At 42.6% G+C, this 15,485-nt stretch overlaps 1 protein-coding gene across 2 annotated transcripts in view; it reads left to right on the top strand.

Annotated features, from left to right (window-relative positions):
- mpped2a (metallophosphoesterase domain containing 2a) overlaps nt 1-15,485 on the top strand; it is a 57,580-nt gene that overhangs the window by 13,519 nt on the left and 28,576 nt on the right. For both annotated transcript variants that reach the window (XM_079666496.1, XM_079666497.1), the window contains exons 3-4: nt 5,137-5,318; nt 12,782-13,007. In XM_079666496.1, coding sequence (XP_079522622.1) covers nt 5,137-5,318; nt 12,782-13,007 — 408 coding nt within the window. The remainder of the gene's footprint in view (nt 1-5,136; nt 5,319-12,781; nt 13,008-15,485) is intronic.

Below are 15,485 nucleotides of genomic sequence, written 5' to 3'. Positions count from 1 at the left end.
CTGTAACTAACTCTAAAATGTACGATAAGAGCTCTTTAGCTGGACAGTTTTTTGGCTGCGAAGCCAACAGCCCGCTCTGTTTTGGACGCCCTGAAGTCTCGGTGAGGAAGTATTGTAATCAATCACAACGATTATGTGGCTTCCTTAAAGAGCCGGACTTGTCGGAGAGTGACACAGACCGCGACCTTCTTATCTGCTGCGAGTGAAGTGTCACGTTTGAAGGAGCAAGCCCAGGCTGAACTCTGACCCCGTTTGCTTGTGTGTTTTTCTAAAAGGCCACGGAGCCAAGTGTGTTCAGTCAAATTGAATATCCTCCTACAGACAACAGAGAGCACTCGTCTCTCAAGCGCTGATTTATACTTCTCTCTGTCTTTCTCTGTATGACACATGTTCCAAAAAACGGTTCAATTTCGTTTTTTATAGGGCAAATCTCATCAAGCTTATTTTAACATTGATATTAAACTGTGATGTTTTTGAAAACGTATGGAGGCTGCAGGTTTTTGTATGCTCTCACCACAGGTCCTTATCATAATCGGATGAAAGTGTTTAACTCTGGATTCACATGAAAACATATTTGTAGTAAGATATGAATATAAGCAGGGGTGCATATAAATGGTACGCAGGTACGCATGCGCGGCAAAAATCCGAAATGCGTACCGTCTCTTGTCACAAAGCGCATTTGCGTACCGACGTACTTGTGAAGCTTTTCCAGAAGGCGGTTAGATCACCGGATGACAGAGTAGGTCTCCGTGTGCACAGACAGGGCTGCTGTTAACGTCGGTCTGTACAACGGAATTCTGCCAAAACTACGCCAACCGGCTGCGGAGGGAGACCCCCCCCCCCCTTCACCGGAGAACTGCGCTAAAACAGTTGATCACAACGGTCACGCTCTGCGGACACGAAGTACACCACTAGCCCCCCCCCCCGGACGTTCGCGATACAGAGGGCTTCATCAAATAACTTTGAGTGGAGCCAGAAGTTGGAGTACCAAACACTGACTCCAGGTACTCATCTGAGTACCTCACTGAGAAAGTTATGTGCACCCCTGAATATAAGGCATTATGTGATGCAGAATAATAGAACAAGCTTAGTCTAAACAAACAATCTGGCTTGATTTGAAGAGAAACATCTTTCATTCTCAAATGTGCAATCTGTCATCTGTGAATTTTGCAATTAAGAACATAACAAGGGAATGACAGTAAGAATAAAAACTGGATCGTGTCGCTGCTCTTAGCTCAAGAAATACTGCATTCAAGTTCAAACGTATGTTAGGTCTCAGAAGTGCAATACTATCATTTTCCCAAAATGGAGGCTGATAAATGTTGCAGTTGTAGGTGAGGAGAAGTTAACTCGCTGAGGTTTCTCTGCCGAGGGATCACAGACGTTTCTTCATCGAGCAGATATTTCTGCAGCCACAGACCTCGGTTTTGTGTCAGCTCCAATGTCATGGCGGATTTGAGAGTGTGCTCCTGCCCTCCTCGAGCGCATTAGCATTTCTCTTTCTCCCCCACTCTTTTTCCTCCGCAGTCTTCCCTCTGATGTCACGCCGAAGCTCAGACATGTTAACACGAACCTTCATGCTAACACAGTTCAGTCTGTCACTGGAGAATATTCTTTTACCTGCTGCCGGGGCGCAGACTTTTTCATTTTCACTGTCTCCGTTTACAATAGATCAGAGGCCTTTGCTGCACTGAACTCCTGAACTCCTGTATACATTACTAATGAACCTCTGGATTGTTATACAGTCGTGTGTGTGTGTGTGTGTGTGTGTGTGTGTGTGTGTGTGTGTGTGTGTGTGTGTGTGTGTGTGTGTGTGTGTGTGTGTGTGTGTGTGTGTGTGTGTGTGTGTGTGTGTGTGTGTGTGTGTGTGTGTGTGTGTGTGTGTGTGTGTGTGTGTGTGTGTGTGTGTGTGTGTGTGTGTGTGTGTGTGTGTGTGTGTGTGTGTGTGTGTGTGTGTGTGTGTGTGTGTGTGTGTGTGTGTGTGTGTGTGTGTGTGTGTGTGTGTGTGTGTGTGTGTGTGTGTGTGTGTGTGTGTGTGTGTGTCCAACGCAGCACCATCATGAAGGTTTCTTGGCCCGGGCCTGCTCTTAATTGATAGGGGCTGCTGGTATTTACTTACATTCTCAGGGTGGATTAAATCTCAAAGGGGAGGAGTTGGAAGTTGTTTTTCTCCTGGCTTTGTTTTAATATGTGTGTGTGTGTGTATATATATATGTATATATATACATATGTGTGTGTTTTGTCCTCCCGTGTGATTCTGCATTCGTCCTTCCTCCATGACGGGAACTGTCGGATCCTTTAAAGCTGCATGACATCGAGGCACCACAGAGCACCAAATCGAATCAGAACCTGCAGTGTATGTGCTGTGCTGCCCTGCTGGCTTAAGTGAATGGGTTTGTGTGTATATAGGAACACAGACTTATTTACTGCACACAGTCAATAGTAAATAGCATTATCTCTGTGGCCAGTTTTTCATTTTGTCCAGCGCGTTTAATATTAAGTTCAGGGCCTGCTCTGGTCACAGAGAAGCTCGCTCTGCTCCAATGTCTCACTACCTAGCCGACGGCTTGATGGAGTAACGGGTATAATGACTCAAATATTGACTGATTGCAGGTTACAGATGAAAAAACACAATCAGACCTGATTCACATTCTGGTAGAACAAGAACATTTGATCCAGGGATGCACCGATTGTGGTAAAAGTCGTAATAGGTTTAACTTTGTAACCGTTGCATGAGGGTGCTGCATTTGTCAGGCACTGATGTTGTCTGTTAACATTTCAGAATTAAGATTTAGAGGACTGTTTTCTTCCCCTCCGCTTCTTAGTCACCAACTTTTGCAAGCCAGAAATACTCCGAAAGTATGCAGCTGCTGTTTTATGTAAATCAGTGAGTTTGACTGCTTTGTGGCAACATTGGATTGACATGACTTCTGCAATGGGATGAAGCACAGATAAGTTTCAGGCATTTCCTTTAGCACATCGGCCAAAAACATTCACACCTGGTTGATTTTTCGGCTCTAAACACCTTCCAAGTTAATTTGAAAAACATTGGCTATAAGTCAGAATATACAGATGGGTTACAAAATCAATAACTGGATCATACATTTCCCAAACCTCTAATATTTACTATGGCACTCACAGACACCAGATCTCAACACATGGAGGTTTTTAAACGGTACTTTCCAACACAATCATCATGACACATGTCACCTAATGTTGTTTTTAAATGTGTACGTCATTGAAAGGTGCATTTCAGACAGTGACCAGCCTGTTCACCATAAACCCGGCCAGGCAGATGGCTGTTCAACTCACAAACAGAACAGCAGCATATGTCAGACTGTCTGTAAACCTTTTCCATGTCTAGTATTCTTCTCAACATGCCACAGAAATGTAAAAACAGGAAGATTGCTTCCCAAATGAGACTTCCTCAAATGCAATGTTGCCTTCTCTCCCAAGTAGAATTCTCTTTTTGCCAAGGTGCCCATTTTCTCCATCTCTGTTAATGACGTCCTCTCAGTCTGAAACCTTTTGATTTCATCTTCTTTCTGCAGCTGTTTTCATGCCATGTTCGCACACACATGTGAGTTAACTATGTGGGTGTGTGTGGTGCTTGTCAGGTTGGAGATTGCAGTGTTGATTATGTGTCTGATGTTTTCGACGGAGTGACATCTCTCCTAATGAAATAATGGCCTAGTGGCAGAGTGCTGGAGGATTGCACATTGCAGACTTCAATTACAGACAAGATGATTTCCCCCCCTCTTTCATTTCAGTCAGAAGAGTACAGGTTTTTCTTCCTTTTTAACAGACGTGCTTACATCGAACAAAAAGGCTGAATAAAAAGCTTTTTTTTTTTCAGCCAGACTTGGGCCTAAGTGTTTTTCTTCAGATAATGGGTAGAAAGGACATGGCATGCCTTAATTCACTGTCTCTTTAGCAAATCTGATGCCACAAAACAGCCATTGCCCTCTTTGTGTGCAAAAATCAACCCCGAACGCTGGTTGTTTTTTTCAGCTCGAACTACACATCTTTTTACCGTCTTTTCTTTGAGATGCATTTTTGCTCTGCTGCATGCATTATTCTGTGAACCATGTCATTTATTTTGCACAACAAATGATATTTTTTTTAAGGTTCCAGTTTTCAGTTGTGCCCCTTCTGCTAGATGGTATGACATTTGCATACATTTCCTAAAAATATGCTTCTGGATCTGCTACATCTATTTAAAATATCACAGAGGAAAAAAGGCACGTCCTTTGAATTGCAGCTCTTTTATAAAGAGAATAATCTTCACAATTATTAAATAAAAACAAGGGCAGAAGTGAAAAATATTATCATTCGCAGTTTGCTTTATGTGCTTTGGATGCTTAGTGCTTACTGAGTTGTGTACCTTTTTTTAAAATGGTGAATTGAGAATTTGTAGGTTATAATAACATACACAACAACAACACATATGGAAAGCATTATAAGAAGCATGTGTGTGTGATAAGAAGCTTGCTTAATGCATTTTTTATAGACCATAAGATATCAGCAACATCAAGGACTGAACAACCAACTGTCAAAAAAATGATGTGCTGTTCCTGCATTTGAGCAATTTGTATGTATTGTCATTAATGAAATGTAGGTTGAGTAGAGAAATAAATGATACATTTGAACAAGTCATTCAAAAGGAGAACACCATTATTTCAGTTTATTCTGTCTACATTTTCACGGAAAATGTTTGTTTCCTTTAGATATCCACATCACTCAAATATGGTTGTGTGATTGACAGATAAGAGCATACATAATATGGTAATAATACGAAAGCTGTTACTTCAACACAATAAAAGAGGTGTGTACACCATCAACTCACAAATAATCTTAAAAGTGCAAAACAAAATGAATTGAGTTCAGCGAGTTGCTGAGATTACTGATATTACATTTCCTTTGCGAGCAGGGGAATGCTGAAACAAAGTTCCTGTTCTGGACTGGATCCTTGCAAAAAACACCATATATTTGAACTTTGAGTAACTTCAACAGGCAACGACAAAGAACCAATTTGCCCAGAGTCCTAGGCGCTTCAACTCCTCAGACGAAAATGTGACATGTTATCAAATCAAAGTTTAGGGCTCATTGTCTCTCTGTGTCTCTGTCTTTCTGCAGGGTGGACCCCATTCCTTATGACACTCCCAAGCCAACAGGACACACCAGGTTTGTGTGTGTGTCTGATACACACTCGCGAACAGACGGCATCCAGATGCCCTACGGCGACGTGCTGCTGCACACGGGTGACTTCACCGAGCTGGGCCTGCCCTCCGAGGTTAAGAAGTTCAACGACTGGCTAGGTATTAAGCTGCTTAACACACACATCCGTCTGCACGCACGCATACTTCTCGTGCACACACAGAGCTGACATGCACAAGTTCTCCGTGTAGGGAGGGGGCACGAGACATGTTGCACGCATAACTAGTAACTGGACCACACAGTGACACCCCCGCCACTCCCCTCTTGACCCCACAACTGCTGTGCTAAAGTGTCCAGTTTAACCCTTCTGACCTAACACCCTGCCTCAGTTAACCTTTGACCTCTCCCTGTGGCACCATGCTGTGGGTGGGAGTGCTGGCCCTGTGTGTGTGTAGACCTTAGAGGCGAGAGAAGAAGCATGTGTGTCCCTCTGTAGTCATGTTTCACACAAACATACTGACCGACAGTCCCTCTCACTAAGTGCATAAATCAATAAGAGCCACCCACCACACCAACTGTAACGTTAAAAGACATTTGAGCTATTTAGTATATATTTCGATAGTTTTTATTTATATCAGCCCTTAGCAGGATTGGATACATTTTGGGGAAGAGTACATGAGTTGTGAATGTTTAAACTCAAAAGTAAAATGTTGCACCTCTCCATCAGCTTTCATGCTCTCATGGAGACCAGAATAAAGAGGACTCACAAGAGGACATTACAAGTAGGGCTGGAGATCCTTGTGAGTTTTGACATAAGTCAGAAGGTTAGCTATTGAAAAAAACACACAAACACTCTTATCAAACAAAATCGGTGTTCATTAAGCCAGCAAGTCACATTTGATGTCGCTCATTGGCTCAAAGGGGAGAATAAACATCCAAAGCAATCCTGGACACACCAGAGTTGTCCCTGCTATTAATCGTCCAGTCGTACTGGTTGAGTATTTTTGCAACCCTTTTTAACGTAAAAACAACGTGGAGACTCAGGGGGAAGCCTGCACACCTCTGCGGTTTTCAAAAAAAAGTGAATGGAATGTCTAAAATGAGGATAAGAAGAGGGAAACACCACATGAAACAGGAAGTGGTTGAATCTTAAAAATATCATAGATGGAAGTGAAGCTCTGAGATTGGTTTGAGCCTTCACCTCAAAATCCAGGATCAGGTAGTGACTCATGAAAATGCTTCTCTAACCCGTATTTTTATTTATATCTCAGTGAATAATTACAACAAAAGTTCAGAGCGTTTTTTGAAAGAGTCTGACGTATTTTCACAGGTTCAAACTAAAAGTAAACTCCTCAGTTTAAAGTGGCACTGCTCTCAACATCTATGTTTTCAGTATCACACACTCACCCCCTGCTGAGTTTAAAGGTAGCTGTCAAAGTTTGGCCTCTCAACAGTCGACAGCGGCTGCAGTCAGTCTGGATTCACAGCAGTTGCACTGGATACCAACGCTGACCCAGTTTTCACAGCAAAAACAGCCGTCTGTAGAGACTTCTCAAACCTCCTCTGCAGCATATTCCACTTCTCTGCTGTCCCTCAGTATGCTCTGCATGTTCAAACAGTCACATCTTTAACAGAACTTACCTTAAACATAGCTTACATCTCAATCCACCCACTCAACCTCACGCACTGACTTTCACACTCACCTCATCCTATTCTTCTTCTTTGCTGTTATATACATTTGAGGCTGTTTTCACAATAGTGCAGAAACATTGGAAAGCTCCATTTATATAAGAGCTATATATATATATCATTGTTTTGGGGATTGTTGTCGAGACATGGTTACATTTCTTCTAACGTCCTTATGTATAAAGTTGCTTCAACCTTTTATGTTCCGGTGTAGTGGGCGTTGGACGCGGGGGTACGCCATACCCCCACTTATTTGAAGCGTGATTTATTTTTATTTTTTATAGTCTAATAAATAGAAAATCATTGCCAGTGTTATCAGTTGCAAGTGTGTATTTGTTGTAATAATGACGAAAACATAATACATTTCACAGTAATTATAATAAAAACGTAGCTCAAGCATTTATGCAACTTGATTTGGTGTGTGTGTGTGTGTGTGTGTGTGTGTGTGTGTGTGTGTGTGTGTGTGTGTGTGTGTGTGTGTGTGTGTGTGTGTGTGTGTGTGTGTGTGTGTGTGTGTGTGTGTGTGTGTGTGTGTGTGTGTGTGTGTGTGTGTGTGTGTGTGTGTGTGTGTGTGTGTGTGTGTGTGTGTGTGTGTGTGTGTGTGTGTGTGTGTGTGTGTGTGTGTGTGTGTGTGTGTGTGTGTGTGTGTGTGTGTGTGTGTGTGTGTGTGTGTGTGTGTGTGTGTGTGTGTGTGGTGACCAGGCACACACGGCATTTTTATTATTTGTCCCGTGTCCCACAAATTGAGACTACGACGTCCCGCATTTGAGTGACAGTCGTGCAGAAAGGTCGGATCGGTTCGCTGACGGCCGGCACCGCCCTTTATTATTATATTGTCTAAACGGTATCATGTAAGTTGCGCTGACATGCGACACAGAGGTCTCCCCCCCCCCCCCCCCCCCCCCCCGTTGATAGTTCACGAGCGCGTCCATAGTGTCTTCCGTCCACCCAGTAAAACAATCCCCACTTCACCACTGGTTGTATCCACTCTGTAGGGAGTTTTGCTTGAGCTCAGTGGTGCGAAATGGCCACCTGATGTGAATTGAAGAGCCAATACAGTCAGAAAAACATGTTTTAAAGCTTGAGCCCTGCCAAAAACTTAGTTTATTCCAAACTTTATCTGAAAGGCTTAAAGTCAATTTGAGCTGAGAACTTTTGTTACTTTAAAACCAAAACAAAAACTGCTGCATAATATCACAGGTTTGCAGTGTATTTACAAAACATTGACAAAAACTCAGCTTCCTTTTTACTTTTTTCTAGACATAACTCTCATAAGTGTACCCATATGACCAGGTGCTGTACCCTAATTCCCCTGACACACACATTTGCACACACTACTTGTTTCTGCTTTGTCACTGCCAACACAGCTCATGGCATCACCAGGAGGACACACTGGTCAGCTTTTCTATCAAACTCGTTCATCCATCAACACAGACAGCTACGTAAAGTGTGCGTGTGTGTGTGTGTGTGTTTGTATTTTGTTAAGCCTTGGTGAAAACAGATATTGGCCCTAATGGAGAATCGATGTAGGGCGAAGTGGAAAAAGGCTTAGTGTATTTTGGAGCGCGCTGCCTGGTTTGTGAGTGGGTCAGAGGATGGAAAATTACCACAAACATGTTCCTGCCACTTAAATGAGGTCAAAAGGATAGACCCTCCAGAAAAACGCGGGCTAAATTCCTTGATTATGCAATTAAATATGCGGGGTTTTTATGTGATTTTATGCGGTGAAATTGCGGGAAGTTGTGAAATATGCGGAAAGTTGCTAAATATGCGGGGAAAAAGAATAACAATTTTTTAAAATATTGAGCTGTCTTATTTATTCTCTCTCACACACAACCTGCCACTAACGTTAAACCCCTTTACTATTCAATTAAACACATTCAATATTTATTTATTGTAAAAGCAATTGGGCTATTTTAATCTCACACACACACCCCCCCCCCCCCCCACACACACACACACACTTCTCCGCCTCATTCTGTTTTCATTTACTCGTTCGCTATCTGCAGCTTCAATCTTGTAGGCTACTCACTTCGTTTCTTGTAGCCCTCGAAAGGGTTTTGGAGGTTGATGCCTCGGTGAACGTGAGTTGAATGGCTTTCTTGTCCGCAGCAGCAGAAAGCATTTTCGAATGTTTGAATGAATCAAAGTGGGTCGTCACCGTCGATTTTCTCTTATGCTCCAACACACAGGTGCACGGGGTGCAGAATAGTTTCCCCCCACTTTTTGCCCGGTCTTTAGTAGAAATGTTCGTCGGTAAATGAGATGGATTAGATTTTTTCATCTTGGTGTTTTCTCTATCGTGTGAGCTCCACACGTTCACTCTATACAGTGTTGTTTACATTCTGTGATGCGCGAGCTGATGACGTCACGTCAAGACGAGTTAACTTTTTTTCTTCTTAACTTTGTGTGGAAAAATGCGGGGATTATGCGGCCTTTTGATAAATATGTGGCCTTTTAAAAATCTGCGCCATTTTGCTGATTATGCGGTAAATTCTGCGATCGCAGAATCGCGTTTTTCTGGAGGGTCTAAAAGGATAAGTTATAAATCTGAGTTATAAGGTTATGAAAATTATTATAATATATTAACTCCTATAATCAGAATAAAGATGGAATTTCATAATAAAAACTAATAATATAACGAGAACAGTTGGGATCAAGTGCAGCTGCTGTGGCTCATACTGACACAAATCATACTTTACCCTTTGTTTTTGTCATCTATAGTGAATGTTGGCATTAAAACACTACATTCTAATTATTAAGAAATGATGGACTTTTTCATCACATTTGAACACATCATGATAACAGTATAATTGACCTTTACCCTGTGCAGATTTTGACTGAATAGAGCTTGAAAGCATCATAATGCAACTTCAGTTGTTAACTACGTTGTGCCCACCGGCTACAGAGCGTTAACCTTCACTAGATCTTCCTCTGATTTCAAAACACATGTGTTGTTCACAATGTATCATCCACACAATAATCTACAAAATCTAAACAGATTCTAAATGTAAAGCTGGATGAGGTTGTTGATGTAGATTAAAAGCTGTAGACTGAGCAGTGTGTCAGTGGCCCTCCCCTCCCTCTCGGCCTCCTTTGTCTGCTCCGGGAGGAAGTCTGTGGGGGCCGTCGCCTCCTGTTTGGCTCCTTGAAGTAGATGGTTGGAGATCGATGCAGAGGAACGAGCTTTCCCTGACCCAGCCTGTGTGATGGCAGAGCAGCGGCTCTGATCTGCGGCTTTAAGCTGCTCCCAGAGGCTCAGATGTGTACGTGTGTAGATGTACCGAGGTTAAATATGTGTGTTGAACGGTGATGTCTAACAGAGAGATATGTGGTTCCCTTCCTGCGCTTGTGGTTTGAGATTGTTTCTGCAATTCTTCAAACATTTGTTTAAAGAGTCAATAATTTGAAATAAATATTTGTGATTATCACATCCCCATTAGAGCGCCATAATTATATATATTGACATTTATATAGTGGATACAATTATCACGTGACCTCAGTTATTAAATTGAAACTAGAATCTTTTCCATTTTCGATCTTTTGACTTATGAAAGTTTACATTTCCAGAGGTTTGAGAAAAAGTGATTTTTTTTTTCTTAGTTTTTTCTTTCATACCTTTTGTGGGCGAGGGATAGGAAATCAATCTGTGTGTATCACTCCAGCAGCCCTCTGTAAGATGTATCACGGTGGCAATAAAAAGCAGTAGAGATTCCCAGTAGAGTGATGGGGATGGAGTTGTTTGATGGTAATTATGTTTCCCCCCATATTTTCCCTGCCTGCTGGTGGGGAGGATGATTCGCTTGCTGTTGTGTGTGTGCATGTGTGTGTCTGTATGTGTGTATTAATGGCTGTGTGATCCAGTTAGAGTGCTGGGGGACTGAGAGACGGGCTCTCATATAAGGTTAGACTGGAATTTATGATCCTGAGACGCGACAAGAGCTAATTTAGAGGAGCGGGAATGAAACCTGTAGACCGGGGAACCATGATTCTTTCATTTTCAGCATTAGAGAACACACACACACACACACACACACACACACACACACACACACACACACACACACACACACACACACACACACACACACACACACACACACACACACACACACACTTTAGATGGAAGCAGGGGGAAAGTTTTAATATATCTGCATAGAGCCAGCTTTTATCTTTATTTTCAATTGCAAACTTGACCGCTGCAGAATTGAGCAGTTCATGAGTTTACATCTTTTCTCTCACTTTCTGGCATGACTCAAAAAGCTTTTTTATTCAACATTATATTGGATTCTTTATCCAACATATTATTCAATATGCCCTCCTGGCATGCATCATAACCTTTTGCTATCACTAGGCAGAGCAATACGTTACAGAGCGAAAGGGGATATCTAATGTCTCTGAGACTAATACTTTCCTGTCGGTTAAACTCCATTTGTAGGAGGATAGGGACATCTATTCTGCTAATAATAACAACGCAATAGTTTGTACAATATCCGTGAATTCTTCTTATAAATATTTCCTCTGGTAAACCTTTGCTAAATGCCAGCTATATATCTTTATTTTTCAAATTTGAATTCCCTCTTTTGAGTATTGACTACTTTTGTTATATTATTTCATGATAAACAAAAAATATGAGTTGAAAAACAAGGCGAGAAAACTGATTTATTTTAGTTTCAACTTTTTTACAATTTGCTGATATTTTGTAGCTATTAATAGATAGAATAGATCCTCTAGAAAGGAATCTGATTAATCAAGCTATACACATTAATAAAGCCTGTAGATACCTATACAGAACATTCAGGCAATGCAAAAAAAGAAAGTAACAGAATCCACTGAAAGCGTAAAAAATAGAATAAAGGAGAGGGGAAAAAATCTTTAAAAATAATGGAGGGGTGATGAAGGCCAGAGCTTCGAGTGCTCAATCGGCTGGAATAAAGTAGTAAGTCTGTTTCTTGATGGCGAAGGGGAACCGGGACAAATCACCAGACAGCCGAGCGAAAAGGGCACAGCCGAAGTTGAAAGATGAGGGGATGAGAATTGTAATAGATGTTCTCCTCTATTTAGTTCAAGTTCGTGCTTCCTGCAGCCGCCCGGTGTCTGCGGACATGTACGGTGGTCTGCAGGGGTCAAGCCGAGCCGTCAGCTGTGCTGTAACCTCTGACTGTCTGAGTGAGGTTTCACTACAGTCCTAATCTGTGCTCTGGGTTAGATATACAGGGAGCTCCTGAGGAGGGTGTATGCTCCATGTACAAAATACCAGGACAGCCAAGTGGAACAGTGCAAGCCCTTCGTGATTTTATGAAGTACTCCTCTGCTTAAAGGGGGACAGAGCTGCACAATCTGCAGTGTGCTAGGAATCAGTTTCCATCTTTAATAATCAATATTCTGCAGATTTAGTGAGCGCTCAATAATATCCATACTTAGTTCAAAACAAGCAGTATGAAAAACCTGGAGAAATATGGATTCAGAAATACTTTTATCAAGCAACACATTTGTATTATGTGCTAATCAAACCAATGTTTTCAGGAATGGGATATCACTGTATTGGTGGCATTTTGATAAATCACATACAACAATCATCTTCATTCTTAAAATATTGCAACCATAATAAAAAGGCAAAAGACTACATTTGTTTTGGATGGTAGTCTAGTCAATATTTACCAATGTGTTGGTTTAATATTGTTATACAGGGCTTCGTGATACAGAGTTCTGTGTCTTCAGTCAGCTTGTGCACAGACATGTAATTATTTCCTATTGGTGAAGCGATTTTCTTTCTTTTTCCTGACATGTTTAAAATCACCTGAACAGCAAATGGTTGTTTCAGGTAAGAGGTATATTAAGCAAATGTCAGCGCTGTGGAAATTCTTGCCATAACGTGTGGATAAATATGTGGATTTGAGACTCCAGCTCACACCCCTCTCCCTCTGATCTCCCTCAGGTGGCCTCCCGTACGAGTTCAAGGTGGTGATCGCCGGCAACCACGAGCTGACCTTTGATAAGGACTTTATGGCCGAGCTGGTCAAGCAGGATTACTACCGATTCCCCTCCGTATCCAAACTCAAACCCGAGGACTTTGACGATGTGCAGACGCTCCTCTCAAACTGTGTTTACCTGCACGACTCGGACGTCACCATAAAGGGATTCCGGATATACGGGGCGCCCTGGTAAGAGCAGCTACCTTCCTTTTTATGCCCTCCATTTAAAAAATGCTCATTACTTTCTGCTTTTCATTACCGCCGAGTCGTATTTCTGTGCCGTTGTGTTGCGGATCCCCGAGGTGAAGGTGTGCCTCTGTCAGTGTCTGGCTGCCTTCCAGCTGCCCTCGCTGCAGTAACTCTGCACTCGGCTCTCAAAGAGGGGCCCTTCTTACACGCAGGGTGCTACTTCCAGCTCGCACATTTCTTTATGAGCTCGGGACCTTCGCCTGCTCCCCGGGCTTACGTTACACCTGTGTTTTGACGCGAGGTTAAGTGATACGCGTGGTACTGGGACACCCGGTCAATAGGCTCTCGGGTGTGGAAAAAGTGAAGAGCATGATGGGAGGGGGGGATGTTTGGTGGAGGGACGGTGTAAGCAGCATGTATTCAACAGACAGAAGCAGGCGGAGTGTGAAGTGTTTTTGCAGAGAAAGAGCTTGTAGTCACGATTGAAGAAAGTTCCTGAGATCACAGCTGCGTTCACTAATGTTCGGTCAAAATGTCATTCTCTACAATGCTTATAATGCTAGAGAACGGTACTCAGTGTTAATGAATATATACTGTATATATATACTATATACAGAATACATTTGGATTGATAAAATAAGACAGAGAAATCACCTTGAATATTGAGAATCTGGGATTAGTTCATGAATAACCGATTAAAACATTCCTTGGTTGTTGCAGCCCTTCATGACATTTCTCACGCATTCTGAACAATATATATATAGAATGATATATATATATATATATATATATATATCATTCTATATATATATATATATATATAATGAAATGCAAAGCATTTCCTCAAATCAGTGAAGCAAACATTTGCATTTAATGATAAATCTAGAGCAATTGTATTTTCTCTTTATGACTATCTAATCTATTCATTGACTCTTTTCAGCATAAGTTCTCTGCAGTAGAAAGTATCCAAGACTGGCACTGATGATTTGCTCTTTCTTTGCTCGATTCTCCAGCTTTAGTCCAGTGAAAGAATCCCTGTAGTTCAGTGTGGGCCGTTGTGGCCGTACAGTGTTTGTAGAGTCTCTCAGTGTGCCCTCTGCCCTCTGCTCTGCAGCTGTGTGTTCTGTGCTGTGACCCGTGGAGTGTGTCACTTCCTGTCCGGCTGTGACTCCCTCTGTTCTGTGTACACTGGTTCCCTCACAAGTCAGCTCCAGACCTAAAATAAGTATTTAGGTCACACCTTCATCCTCCCAGTGGCTATCATTAGCAGGTCTGCAGGAGTAGCAGAGGACAGCGACCCGGCATTCAGACATCACAGCAGCAGGAAGGAGAGATTACTTATTGTGTCCTCCATACTTCCTGCTTTCCATCCCTCTGTTTGAAAGAGGAAGGATGCTGCCCCCCTCTCCCTGGTGGGTGTTTAGTGTGAGGGCTGGTAAATATCTGTTGTGACAGCTTGGGGTCTCGTGAGAGGCGGAGAGGACAGCTTGGGTGCCCCCTTCCCCCCCACAATGCCTCCTCAGCTTCCTCACCTCCTTCACACCCATATGCCATGGTGGCCCGAGGTCTGGCCTGCTGGTCCAGTGTGAGGTCTCACTTAGCCCTGCAGTGACCCCTCACTTCATCAGCAGCTCAGCATCTCGCCGCCTGGGTGGGCGAGCTCCTCGGAGCCCCTCAGCGCTCTGCTGCTGCAGGACGCGCCGCGGCAGCATCACTCAGGAAATGTAGCGTGTAACTACCAGCTGATAAACGCTGCAGTGGCCTCCTCTGCTGCTGCTGCTGTCCTTCCACACAGGAGACAGGGAGCCGAGCAGTGCTGGCCTACGTGGCTTTGAAACAAGACCTTTACCTTGGTCCTTTCTATGACAACCTTGACTCAGTAAAGGCGCAGCACTTCAGAGCAATTAGATCCTGCGAGAGCCAGCAGAAAGACACAATAGTTTTAGATGATCAAACAAGTGTAAGAAAACACAACTTTAATATTCTCTCCACACCTCCTCTTATATCACACTAAGAATATAAATTGTGTTTTGCATAACATACCAACTGGACTAATTAGTCAGTTTACTTGTACCTCCATAGCAGGAAGGACTATGACATTTTCTCTCGAGCATCATAGGAAGCAGCAGCAGGTTACAGCTGTGCACAAGATGGAGGAAACATCCCGCTCTGATTGACTGATAAGCAACTTCACACCCTTCACCCATCACTGCTCCAGCCATTCTTTTCTTATCAATCCATCATTTAAATGTCTGTTTTTAAAGGTCTTCTGCTGCAGCGCCTTTCAAACATAATCCATGTTTTATTTGCAGCAGTTTTCTGTACAGCATGTGGGCATTCACAGCAAAACATTTTTAAATACCACTGAGGAACAGTTCATTCAGTACAATTGGACACATATGTGTCTGTGTCCTTGCATCAGGCCTAAAGAAGCACACACAAATGAAACATAGTTTTAGATCAAATCAGTGAAAATCT

The sequence above is a fragment of the Notothenia rossii genome (assembly GCF_949606895.1).
Source record: "Notothenia rossii genome assembly, chromosome: 2".
NCBI lineage: Eukaryota > Metazoa > Chordata > Actinopteri > Perciformes > Nototheniidae > Notothenia > Notothenia rossii.
Note: the sequence above shows the minus strand (reverse complement) of the source record. Positions and strands in the feature narration are given on the sequence as shown.